The sequence below is a fragment of the Pseudophryne corroboree genome, chromosome 1 (genome assembly GCF_028390025.1).
Source record: "Pseudophryne corroboree isolate aPseCor3 chromosome 1, aPseCor3.hap2, whole genome shotgun sequence".
In the NCBI taxonomy this organism is placed as follows: domain Eukaryota; kingdom Metazoa; phylum Chordata; class Amphibia; order Anura; family Myobatrachidae; genus Pseudophryne; species Pseudophryne corroboree.
The window spans coordinates 301,137,168-301,151,073 of NC_086444.1; the positions used below are offsets into that span (position 1 = coordinate 301,137,168).

Below are 13,906 nucleotides of genomic sequence, written 5' to 3' on the forward strand. Positions count from 1 at the left end.
TCAAAGACTGGTACAGACTCAGGTCATTGTTCCAGTTCCACCTCATCTGCTCAACAAGGGTTACTACTCCAACTTCTTCGTAATACCGAAACCGGACGGTTTGGTAAGACTGATTCTGAACCTCAAGTCTTTGAACCCGTACTTACGAGTTTTCAAATTCAAGATGGAGTCTCTGAGAGTGGTAATCTCAGGTCTGGAGGAGGGGGAATTCCTAGTGTCTCAGGTTATCAAGGATGTGTACCTTCACATTCCGATCTGGCCCCCTCATCAGGCTTATCTACGGTTTGCATTGCAGGACCGTCACTACCAGTTCCAGGCCCTGCCATTTGGTTTCTCCACGGCACCAAGGGTGTTCACCAAGGTGATGGCAGAAATGTTGTTTCTACTCCGCAAACAGGGAGTGAACATAATTCCATACCTGGACGATTTCCTGATAAAAGCACTGTCCAGGGAAAGGTTGCTGGACAACATTGGTCTCTCAACCAAACTCCTCCAGGATCACGGGTGGTTTCTGAACCTTTCAAAGTCTCACCTAGAGCCAACAAGGAGGCTCCCATTCCTGGGAATGATACTGGACACTGAGTCGCAGAAAGTGTTCCTTCCATTGGAGAAGGCATTGGTAATCCAGTCGATGGTTCGGGATGTCCTGAAGCCAACCGGGGTGTCAGTGCATCTGTGCATTCGCCTTCTGGGGAAAATGGTGGCCTCAAACGAGGCTCTGCAATACGGAAGGTTTCACGCAAGACCCTTCCAGCTCAGTCTGTTGGACAAATGGTCCGGATCACATCTTAATATGCACCAGAGGATCTGTCTGTCGCCAAAAGCCAGGATCTCCCTTCTGTGGTGGCTACAGACTTCTCACCTCGTCGAGGGTCGGAGGTTCGGCATTCAGAACTGGATTCTGTTAACCACAGACGCAAGCCTCAAAGGTTGGAGAGCAGTCACTGCAGTTTCAAGGAAGACTGTCAAGTCAGGGAGTCGTCCTTCCTATCAACATTCTGGACTCTGGGCCATATACAACGCCCTTCTGCAGGCCTCACATCTTCAAGATCGGGCCATTCAGGTTCAGTCGGACAATGTGACGGCAGTGACATACATAAACTGACAGGGAGGAACGTAAAGCAGAGCAGCAATGTCAGAGGTGTCAAGAATTCTCCTCTGGGCAGAAAAAAACGCTGTGGCGTAGTCAGCGGTCTTCATTTCGGGAGTAGACAACTGGGAAGCAGACTTCCTCAGCAGACACGACCTGCACCATCCACAGATCGAAATGATGGCCTCTCTTCTCAACAAGAAGCTCAAGCGGTATTGTTCCAGTTCGAGAGACCCACAGGCAGTGGCAGTTGACGCCTTGACGACTCCATGGGTTTATCAGATGGTGTACGTGTTTCCTCACCTTCCTCTGATACCCAGAATTCTCAAAAGAATAAAAAGGGAAAAGGTTCAAGCAATATTCATTGCTCCAGACTGGCCAATAAGGGCCTGGTACGCGGACCTTCTGGAGATGCTACTCGAAGATCCGTGGCCTCTACCTCTTTGCGAGGATCTTCTGCAATAGAGCCCGTTCGTCTTTCAGGACTTGCCACGGCTACGTTTGACGGCATGGAAGTTGAACGTCTGATTTTAGCTAGGAGAGGGATCCCTCACAAGGTTACCCCCTTCCTGGCTTGGATCATAGTCTGATAACGTCTAAGCATTACAATCGTATTTGGAAGAAATACATCTCTGTGTGAGAGCAGAAAGTATTCTGCAGTGGAATTTCATCTGGGACGTTTCCTGCTTTTTCTGCAGGCAGGCGTGGATGTGGGCCTGTGTCTGGGCTCCATAAAATCCAGATTTCCTTGTCCATTTTCTTTCAAAAACAATTGGCTTCTCTCCCTGAGGTCCAGATGTTCTTGAAAGGTGTTCTGCACATCCAACCTCCCTTTGTGCCTCCCATGGCACCTTGGGATCTCAATGTGGTGCTGCAGTTCTTCCAATCGGACCGGTTTGAACCGTTACAGGAGGTGGACGTAAAATATCTTACGTGGAAGACCGTCACACTGTTTGCCTTGGCTTCACCAAAACGTGTGTCGGAGCTGGGGGCTTTATCTCGCAAAAGTCCCTATTTAATTTTCCACAATGACAGAGCTGAACTCAGAACTCGTCAGCAATTTCTTCCTAAAGTGGTGTCCGCATTTCACATCAACCAACCTATTGTGGTTCCGGTTGTCGCCGACTGCTCTGCTACTTCAAAGTCTTTGGATGTTGTGAGGGCTTTGAAGGTGTATGTAAAGCGAACAGCTCGTCACAGAAAATCTGACTCGCCCTTTGTTCTTTGTGATCCTAATAAAATTGGGTGTTCTGCTTTATAGCAGACCATTGCACACTGGATCAGGCTTACTATTCAGCATGCTTATTCCACGGCAGGTTTGTGGTGTCCAAAATCTGTACAGGCCCACTCTAGTATGTCGGTGGGTTCTTCCTGGGAGACTGCCCAGGGTGTCTCGGCTTTACAGCTCTGCCAAGCAGCTACTTAGTCGGGTTCGAACATGTTTGCAAAGTTCTACAAGTTCGATACTTTGGCCTCTGAGGACCTTCAGTTTGGTCAATCAGTTCTACGGGAACCTCAGCACTCTCCCACCCGGTTTAGGAGCTTTGGTAAATCCCCATGATACTAAATGGACCCCAGTATCCTCTAGGACGTAAGAGAAAATAGGATTTTAATTACCTACCAGTAAATCCTTTTCTCATTGTCCGTAGGATACTGGGCGCCCACCCGGTGCTTTGTTCTTCCTGCAATGTTACTTGGTTAAGTAATGTTGGTTAAGCCATTGCTGTTCCTGTTTCAAGTTTTGGTTAGCTTGGCTTTCCTCTTGTTGTGTGTGTGCTGGTTCGGAATCTCGCCACTATCTTTATCTATCCTTCTTTCAAAGTATGTCCGTCTCCTCGGGAACAGTTTCCTAGGCTAAGTCTGGTAGGAGGGGCATAGAGGGAGGAGCCAGTCCACACTATTAAATTCTTAGTGCCCATGGCTCCTAGTGGACCCGTCTATACCCAATTGTACTAAATGGATCCCAGTATCCTCTACGGACTACGAGAAATGGATTTATCGTTAGGTAATTAAAATCCTATTTTGTGAGGTGCATGTCCCATGACATGACTGTCTATACAGTTGTATATAAAGAAGAATTTCTAAATTTATTATTGTGACTGACACATTTGTAGTATACAGGTTCCAACATTAGGTAAATGGATACATCATGGGAATTTAATTTTTTTTTTTTTTGCATTTACAATTCCGTATGTGTCTATTTTCTTGCTTGGTTTGTATTTATTATGCTATAGTGTTAAGGGGGGTATGCACGGAGAGATCCTTGCTTAAATTGTAGGCAATCTGACTAGATTGATGCCCTGCGCGTCGCTGTCGCCGGTACTAGATTGGCCTGGCAGGCACAATCTAGCACATCGCTTATTTCACCCCTGGGTGAATTGAGCGGCCGCCCCCTCGCTCAGCACACACCTACCGTGTGTACGGGGCTTAACAGGCATGCTTTGTGATAAATGTATACTAGGTTTCCAATTCCAATCAAAATAGCACTGCATTTTTATTTTTACTTTTAGGTGTGGCTGATGGAGTGGGTGGATGGAGAGACTATGGAGTTGACCCTTCTCAGTTTTCAGAGACTCTTATGCGTACTTGTGAGCGTTTGGTTAAAGAAGGACGGTTTATGCCAACCAACCCTGTTGGGATCCTCACCTCAAGTTACTGTGAACTTCTTCAGAACAAAGTACCTTTACTAGGTAAGAGGAGTGATCTCTAGGTAGGAGTACTCACTGAACGATTTGTACATGTTTTCTTTCCACACTGTCATTAACTTTTAAGTATGTTGTCCAATGTTTCTATTAAAGCTTTATTTAGTTAGTAAAATGTGTGGTTAGTTACATGCAATATTCTTTTAGATCTGTTATGGACTGACTCAGTTATTTCCTGCGCCCCCTGATGGGCGTCTATAGCAATGGGCATCTGTTGGAGCTATTCAATTGTTGCTCCGATCAGACACCCATTACCAGTTAAGGTGCCTGACAGTTCAGTGTTTAGTCATGCAAAGTGGCTAAACCTGTCTAAAGAGCTTGAATGGGTGTCTAAAGTCTGGGTTTGGGCGTCCAAATTACAGACTTTATAACATTTTTTTTTCTTGCACCTCCTGAGGCTGCAAGACGAAATGTGACTGCTGTGGCTAATGGCTGTCTATCCGAGAAACAATTGAAGTTTCAGTAGACACCCATTACTATAGACGGCCAGTAGGTGGCGCGCGCCACAATTGAATCGACAGTTTAGCGTTTTGTACAGGGTATTATAATGTCTGCGTCTATGGATTCCACACACGAATGTGAAGAGCACTAGAACAGCAACCTTAGGGTGGAATTCAATTGTTTGAAAAGTCGGTTGGGTGTCTGTTTTTTCCTGCCTATTAGATAGGAAAAAAGAGACACCCAACTGACTTTTCGAACAATTGAATATCCCCATTAATGTCAATTATAAACCAAAGCACCTGTAATATGTACAGTATTTTATTCTTAAAGGTTTAGCACTTCCAGTATTTTCTCTAAATCCTGTCTCCTGTTGTCAAGACACATCAAGGGCATGCTGAAGGTTATATGCCAGGACACGTGTATTACTTTTGATGGAGCATATGTTTATCTTAATCTAAATGTAAAGGTCAAACAGGAGCAGCATGTTCTGCTGAAGCACAAGAAGACTTTTTTTTTTTTTTTTTTTTTTTTTTTTTTTTTATGGCTTTCCAAGTATAGGAGCTCATATTAATAACACAGAACATGAGATGAGTGAGGTTTTTTTTTTATTGGGAGAATAGGGGCCAGTGACTATGATCCATATTTAGCGTAAAGCATATCCTATTCAGGGTTTTTTTTGTTTTGTTTTTACTTTAATGTGGTGTCGAAAGTGAACACCCTTTTGGGGTAAGTAGAGGGGAAGAACAAGCGCCTTATGGTGTAGTAAGTTATTAAACGGTGTGCTAAGACACGCAGACAAATTATTGCGTACCCGATAGTAACTTGTATCAAGGCCTATCAAAACTCCTTTCCAGTAGTTCCACACCACCTAGATATCAGGAAACAAAAGACAATCGCCACATAGTGTAGTGGTCCAATCTGTCAGATAAGGGCCCCTCAAACCCACAAATTATGCGTACCTTTTGGGGTACCTGGAAAAAATTATACGTTGCAGTATGTTGTAGACCTGCTGCACATAATATTGTATTTCGGATTACAACTTTGTGCTGGAATTCCGCTAAATTTCTTTTGCAGCATATGGTTGTATTAAGACTAGAGGTAGTGAAATAGGTGAGATTTTAGTTAAAATGTAATTTGTTAGGCATGCAGGATTGGCGTGTTACCTTTAGAGCAGTGACCACACATTTCCATGTGCTCTTAATGGGATTGGTAATAACTTTATTTGGTTTCACTCCATGGGGGTGATTCAATTTGAACCATGGTGATGTAAGTTAAACGCCTAGTGCTATTCAATTGACTCCATCGAACCTTGCACGGGAGATGCAGCTTACTGTGACTAATGCCCAGGGCTTAGTCATTGTATGGTGTATCTCCTAGGTCAAGTGCCGGGGTAAGGCTGCGACTAGCCCCGAGGTTGTAGTTAACATGGAAGGGTGCAAGCAAAATTGTGTTTAGGGCTGGTCATGGGTTTACCACGGGAGTAATTAGATCGCTTGGGGCGCGCTACATCCCCGCAGTACTAATTGAATCACACACCACCACCACCCCCCCACACCCCCCCCCCCCCCACCCCCATATTTGTAATGGGCTTATTATTTTAAGTGAATTATGATGAAAAGAATTTCCTGCAAACATGAAATAATGCTGGTCAGAGAACCTTGAATGGTCCTACTTAGCAGCTGTAGAAACATACATTGTTTTCTATTCTACAATTTGTTTTGAACTGATATGTCACCAAACAGTGAAGGTCCGTAAAGCTAAACAGTGGGAAGGTCATCCAATGTAAGCCATTTCTCTGTAATATTTTCACAGCATTAGCAACATTATCTCTTGATCTTACTTATTTCACAACTACTTTATAATATATTTCATTGCTGTGCCCAGCTCATTTGTTATGCCAATGCTTAACATTGAAACTTTGTAACAAATGTCACCAATATGTGAAGCCACTTTCTTTAGTTTATTCTGCAAAAGTGACTTTTTAGATTGGAATATCAGTACTACGGAACATCATACCCAGAGAGTGAGTATGATGAACATGGGAGCAAAGAGCACAGGCATATTATACCCATGTATGACGGGCGCTATCCGCCCCTATCTGTATCGGCACTGCTATCTAAAAGATAGCACGCCGATATGAACAGTCAGTGGCAGGTCTCGCCCATGCACACTAGAGTTAGATAGGGAGACGCAGCGCATCAGCACTAAGTTTATGCGCTGTGGTCTCAGGCAGGGATCGCCAGAGGGGGTTGCTCTCGCTAGTGCTTCTAACTTCTCATTTCTCATATTAGACTTATGATCTTTAGGGGACTTTTTAAATTTTATAGAATGTACATAAGGTAAGGAAATGCCAGAAAGTTATACAATCCTGTAAATTATACTACGTTTTTTTTTTTTTTAGTGATTATATTCTGTCAGTACATAATATGTATTACACACTGGTCCATATAAATTTGCTGTAAATTTTTATTTCAGCTGTTTACGACACACAAATTGGAGGGAGGGTTTAGGAATTACAGCTGTTTAATATGTAACCCCATCTCTTTCAAGGGACCAAAAGTAATTAGAATGTTGCCTCAGACAGGTCTGGGCGAATCCTTCATTATTTCTTTATCATTTAAGCAGGCAAAATGTCTGGCATTGATTCCAGGTGTGGCATTTGCATTTGGAAGTTGTTGCTGTGAGTACACAACGTGCTGTCACAGGAGTTCTCAACACAAGTGTAACAGTCTGCAAAACAAAATCCATCGGAGAGATACCGGGAACCTTAGGAGTGGCTAAATCAGCAGTTTGGTATTTTCTGAGAAAAAGGGAATGCACTGGTGAGCTGGGGAGCACAAAAGGCGGGACGTCCGTGGAAGACAGCAGTGGGTGATGATCACAGCATCCTTTCCAACAAAACCCCTTCACAACATCCAGCCAAGTGAAGAACATTTGCCTGGTAGAATAATCTATCATAAAGAAAATACTTCACAAGAGCAGACACAGAGGACTCGCCACAAGGCACAAATCTTTCAGAATCCTCAAGAATAGAAAGGCTCAATTAGAGTTTGCCAATAAATAACCCCCAAACAAACCCCAGATGAAGCCAGCCCAGTACTGGAACAACATTCTTTGCACTGATGATACTAAGCTCAACCTGTACCGGAATGATGGGATGAAAAAAAATATAGAGGAGACTTGGAATGACTCATGGTCTGAAGCATATCACATCATCTGTAAAACACAGTGGCAGGAGTGTCATACATGGCATGGGCATGCATGGCTTCCAATGACACTAGTGTTGATGTGACAGAAGTGTATAGGAAGGAATGTACTGTCTGTCAGATTTTAGCAAAGTTGATTGGATGGCACATCACAGTACGCACGGTCAAGGACCAAAATCAAACTGTGAAGGCAACCCAAGAGTTTTAAATCTAAAAACTTTAACTTTCTGCAATGGGTGAGTCAGTCGCCTGTTCTCACCATGGCTAAGCATGCATTTCCCTTGCTGAAGACAAAACTAAAGACAAAGATCCAATAACAAACATCTGCAGTAAGGGACTGACAAAGCACAGCAAAGGAGGAAACCCAGCATTTGGCAATGTCCTTGGGTTCCAGATTTCTCACAGTGACCCAGCTTTAGTTCCCACTGCCAGCTGGGAGTCTGCTTAAGTGATGCCATGCAGCTAAAGCGTTCCACAGTGGCACATATTCCAGAATTGCTGGCCAGTTCTATAGACTGTGACATCCTCAGAGTATAAGTACCCAGCCATAAACCTTGGAAAAAGAACTGCCTTGACCCTTTTCTATCTTGCCCAATGCTTCCAGTACCTACTGATAAGGATTGGCTGTACACTATAGCTTGTGTTCGATATTTGATGCCCATATAATATTCTTCCACACTTACTCCATATCATAACACTGAGAATGCAGGTGGATGTTGCAGTGACCATGCTTTCACCCATGGTAACCCACATTGAGATGCACAAATAAAGTTCATTGATTGGTTGAAAGTGTTCACCCTGTATATTTTAGTCTTGCGCCACTCATGGGACTACTTGGTTTCCCATTTTGCTTTAATGCAACAACAGACGTTAGCTGGACTTTGTGTGAAGTAGAGGGTTAAATTAAATAGTGATATCTGTTTTTATGTTTTTTGTTTTGTTTTTAAGCTTCAGTTTATGGTGAAGGAATGGTGACAAGTTGGGGAAATAAAATATTGCGATAAAGTTCTTGTTTAGTTTTAGTGCATGCACATCCCATTTAAAGTAACATGTAAGCACTTATGTATTTTCATTATCTTTAAATGACCATGTAAAACATGCTCACTATTATCTGTGCTGTACAAAGATGTAGTTGCAGGTATTGACAGTATAGCAGTATCGTTTAATAATCTTAACCAAAGTTGAGGAGTTTTAAAACCATTTTGAAAGTAGAACTTGCAGACCTTGTTTTAGACTCTGTGGTACTAATGTTGTTTTTGGTTTTTAAGGAAGCAGCACGGCCTGCTTAGTCGTTCTGGATAGGACAAGTCATCGTTTACACACAGCAAATCTAGGAGATTCTGGTTTTCTTGTGGTAAGGGCAGGAGAAGTTGTGCATCGATCAGACGAACAGCAACATTACTTCAACACTCCATTCCAGTTGTCAATCGCGCCTCCTGAAGCTGAAGGTGTAGTTCTTAGTGATAGGTACGTATCTCCGATGAATTGTGAGTGCACACTCAGTATTGGGTAACTGTAAAGCCATACAGCAATGTTTGTAAGGTTAAGTGAAAAATTATAATCGGTATTCCCAAGAGTAGGCATGGGAATAGAGAGCATAGATGGGGCAGATGTATTAACCTGGAGACGGCATAAGGAAGTGATAAACCAGTGATAAGTGCAAGGTGATAAATGCACCAGCCAATCGGCTCCTAACTGTTAATTTACATATTGGAGCTGATTGGCTGGTGTGTTTATCACCTTGCACTTATCACTGGTTTATCACTTCCTTATGCCGTCTCCAGATTAATACATCTGCCCCTATATAGTGCTCAATAGGTTACTAGCTATAGTGGACATGTTCACTATTATAGCAGCTGCTCACTGTGCATGTTAGTTGTGTCATAATATGCAGAAAAAACCCTTCCTCCCATGTGTCATAATACACATGGATCAAACCACCCCCTTCATGTGTCATACTGCACAGGGACCTCCCTCCCACCATATGTCATGATGGACATGTCCCCCTATATGTCTTTATATAGGTAAATCATAATATGAGGAGGTGGTATTCCTGTATATATATCTTAATATAGGGGTAGATTGAATTCAGCGTGAATAGCGCCAGGAAGGAGTTCACAGAGCTATTCAATTCAGCGTAATGTTTTGTTGGAGAATGCTGGTTCTTGCGCCTTAAACATGGTGTTTAGTCGTGAGAACCGGTGTTCTCTGACTTAAGTGCCGGCGTGGTGCTGTTTCTGCTGCGTTAAGGGCAGAAAACAGCATCGCGCCATGAGTTTGATTTCTGCTCGCACCCCCGGAGGGATGCGAGAAGAAATCCTCAACTCCAGCATAATATCGCACTGAATTGAATAGGGAGCTTCTTCCGGCGCTATTCAAATCGCATTCAATTGACCCCATAGAGGCAACGCCTTCATGTATCTTAATATACAGGCACTGCAATTACTTTTCTCTATCGTCCTAGTGGATGCTGGGGTTCCTGAAAGGACCATGGGGAATAGCGGCTCCGCAGGAGACAGGGCACAAAAGTAAAGCTTTCCGATCAGGTGGTGTGCACTGGCTCCTCCCCCTATGACCCTCCTCCAAGCCAGTTAGATTTTTGTGCCCGGCCGAGAAGGGTGCAATCTAGGTGGCTCTCCTAAAGAGCTGCTTAGAGAAAGTTTAGCTTAGGTTTTTTATTTTACAGTGAGTCCTGCTGGCAACAGGATCACTGCAACGAGGGACTTAGGGGAGAAGAAGTGAACTCACCTGCGTGCAGGATGGATTGGCTTCTTGGCTACTGGACATCAGCTCCAGAGGGACGATCACAGGTACAGCCTGGATGGTCACCGGAGCCTCGCCGCCGGCCCCCTTGCAGATGCTGAAACATGAAGAGGTCCAGAATCGGCGGCAGAAGACTCCTCAGTCTTCTAAAGGTAGCGCACAGCACTGCAGCTGTGCGCCATTTTCCTCTCAGCACACTTCACACGGCAGTCACTGAGGGTGCAGGGCGCTGGGAGGGGAGCGCCCTGGGAGGCAAATGAAAACCTATTTGGCTAAAAAATACCTCACATATAGCCTCCGGGGCTATATGGAGATATTTAACCCCTGCCAGAATACACTAAAGAGCGGGAGACGAGCCCGCCGGAAAAGGGGCGGGACCTATCTCCTCAGCACACAGCGCCATTTTCCTTACACAGCTCCGCTGGTCAGGACGGCTCCCAGGTCTCTCCCCTGCACTGCACTACAGAAACAGGGTAAAACAAGAGAGGGGGGGCAAAATAGTGGCAAAAATTATATTATAAAAGCAGCTATACAGGGAGCACTTATTATAAGGCTATCCCTGTCATATATAGCGCTTTTGGTGTGTGCTGGCAAACTCTCCCTCTGTCTCCCCAAAGGGCTAGTGGGGTCCTGTCTTCGTTAAGAGCATTCCCTGTGTGTCTGCTGTGTGTCGGTACGTGTGTGTCGACATGTATGAGGACGATATTGGTGTGGAGGCGGAGCAATTGCCAAATATGGGGATGTCACCTCCTAGGGGGTCGACACCAGAATGGATGCCTTTATTTATGGAATTACGGGATAGTGTCAACACGCTAAAGCAGTCGTTTGTCGACATGAGACGGCCGGACAATCAGTTAGTGCCTGTCCAGGCGCCTCAAACACCGTCAGGGGCTGTAAAACGCCCTTTGCCTCAGTCGGTCGACACAGACCCAGACACAGGCACTGATTCCAGTGGCGACGGTGACGAATCAACCGTATTTTCCAGTAGGGCCACACGTTATATGATTTTGGCAATGAAGGAGGCGTTACATTTAGCTGATACTACTGGTACCACTAAACAGGGTATTATGTGGGGTGTGAAAAAACTACCTATAGTTTTTCCTGAATCAGAAGAACTAAATGATGTATGTGATGAAGCGTGGGTTGCCCCCGATAAAAAGATGCTAATTTCAAAGAAGTTATTAGCTTTATACCCTTTCCCGTCAGAGGTTAGGGCGCGCTGGGAAACACCTCCTAGGGTGGATAAGGCGCTCACACGCTTATCTAAACAAGTGGCGTTACCCTCTCCTGAGACGGCCGCACTTAAAGATCCAACAGATAGGAGGATGGAAAATATCCAAAAAAGTATATACACACATACAGGTGTTATACTACGACCAGCTATAGCGTCAGCCTGGATGTGCAGTGCTGGAGTAGTTTGGTCAGAGTCCCTGATTGAAAATATTGATACCCTGGATAGGGACAATGTTTTACTGTCTTTAGAGCAAATAAAGGATGCATTTCTTTATATGCGTGATGCACAGAGGGATATCTGCACACTGGCATCACGGGTAAGTGCTATGTCCATTTCGGCCAGAAGAAGTTTATGGACGCGACAGTGGTCAGGCGATGCGGACTCAAAACGGCATATGGAAGTTTTGCCGTATAAAGGGGAGGAGTTATTTGGAGTCGGTCTATCAGATTTGGTGGCCACGGCTACAGCCGGGAAATCCACCTTTTTACCTCAAGCTACTCCCCAACAGAAAAAGACACCGACTTTTCAACCGCAGTCCGTTCGTTCCTTTAAAAACAAGAGAGCAAAGGGATATTCATATCTGCCACGAGGCAGAGGAAGGGGGAAGAGACACCAACAGGCAGCTCCTTCCCAGGAACAGAAGCCCTCCCCCGCTTCTACAAAAGCCTCAGCATGACGCTGGGGCTTCTCAAGCGGACTCGGGGGCGGGGGGCGGTCGTCTCAAGCATTTCAGCGCGCAGTGGGCTCACTCGCAGGTAGATCCCTGGATCCTGCAGATAATATCTCAGGGGTACAGGTTGGAACTAGAGACAGATCCGCCTCGCCGTTTCCTGAAGTCTGCTTTACCAACGTCCCCCTCCGAAAGGGAGACGGTTTTGGAAGCCATTCACAAGCTGTACTCTCAGCAGGTGATAGTCAAGGTACCTCTTCTACAACAGGGAAAGGGGTATTATTCCACTCTATTTGTGGTACCGAAGCCGGACGGCTCGGTAAGACCTATTCTAAATCTGAAGTCCTTGAACCTGTACATAAAGAAGTTCAAGTTCAAAATGGAGTCACTCAGAGCAGTGATAGCGAACCTGGAAGAAGGGGACTTTATGGTGTCCTTGGACATCAAGGATGCGTACCTCCACGTTCCAATTTACCCCTCACACCAGGGGTACCTCAGGTTCGTTGTACAAAACTGTCACTATCCGTTTCAGACGCTGCCGTTCGGATTGTCCACGGCACCTCGGGTCTTTACAAAGGTAATGGCCGAGATGATGATTCTTCTTCGAAGAAAAGGCGTATTAATTATCCCATACTTGGACGATCTCCTAATAAGGGCAAGGTCCAGAGAACAGCTAGAGAGGGGATTGGCACTGTCTCAAGAAGTGCTAAAACAGCACGGCTGGATTCTGAATATTCCAAAATCCCAGTTAATGCCGACAACTCGTCTGCTGTTCCTAGGGATGATTCTGGACACGGTTCAGAAAAAGGTTTTTCTCCCGGAGGAAAAAGCCAAGGAGTTGTCCGAGCTTGTCAGGAACCTCCTAAAACCAGGAAAGGTGTCTGTACATCAATGCACAAGAGTCCTGGGAAAAATGGTGGCTTCTTACGAAGCAATTCCATTCGGCAGATTCCATGCACGAATTTTCCAGAGGGATCTGTTAGACAAATGGTCAGGGTCGCATCTTCAGATGCACCAGCGGATAACCCTGTCTCCAAGGACAAGGGTATCTCTTCTGTGGTGGTTGCAGAGTGCTCATCTATTGGAGGGCCGCAGATTCGGCATACAGGATTGGATCCTGGTGACCACGGACGCCAGCCTGAGAGGCTGGGGAGCAGTCACACAAGGAAGAAACTTCCAGGGAGTGTGGACGAGCCTGGAAACGTCTCTTCACATAAACATTCTGGAACTAAGAGCGATCTACAATGCTCTAAGCCAGGCAGAACCTCTGCTTCAAGGAAAACCGGTGTTGATCCAGTCAGACAACATCACGGCAGTCGCCCATGTGAACAGACAGGGCGGCACAAGAAGCAGGAGTGCAATGGCAGAAGCTGCAAGGATTCTTCGCTGGGCAGAGAATCATGTGATAGCACTGTCAGCAGTGTTCATCCCGGGAGTGGACAACTGGGAAGCAGACTTCCTCAGCAGACACGACCTTCACCCGGGAGAGTGGGGACTTCATCCGGAAGTCTTCCACATGCTGGTAACCCGTTGGGAAAGACCAATGGTGGACATGATGGCGTCTCGCCTCAACAAAAAACTGGACAGGTATTGCGCCAGGTCAAGAGATCCGCAGGCAATAGCTGTGGACGCGCTGGTAACGCCTTGGGTGTACCAGTCGGTGTATGTGTTTCCTCCTCTGCCTCTCATACCAAAAGTATTGAGAATTATACGGCAAAGAGGCGTAAGAACCATACTAGTGGTTCCGGATTGGCCAAGAAGGACTTGGTACCCGGAACTTCAAGAGATGATCACGGAAGA

At 45.3% G+C, this 13,906-nt stretch overlaps 1 protein-coding gene across 1 annotated transcript in view; it reads left to right on the forward strand.

Moving 5' to 3' along the window:
- The window catches only part of PPTC7 (protein phosphatase targeting COQ7), an 81,829-nt gene that overhangs the window by 49,408 nt on the left and 18,515 nt on the right, over positions 1-13,906 (forward strand). The window contains exons 2-3 of the mRNA XM_063964400.1: positions 3,601-3,780; positions 8,708-8,906. Of these exons, the coding sequence (XP_063820470.1) occupies positions 3,601-3,780; positions 8,708-8,906 (379 nt within the window). The remainder of the gene's footprint in view (positions 1-3,600; positions 3,781-8,707; positions 8,907-13,906) is intronic.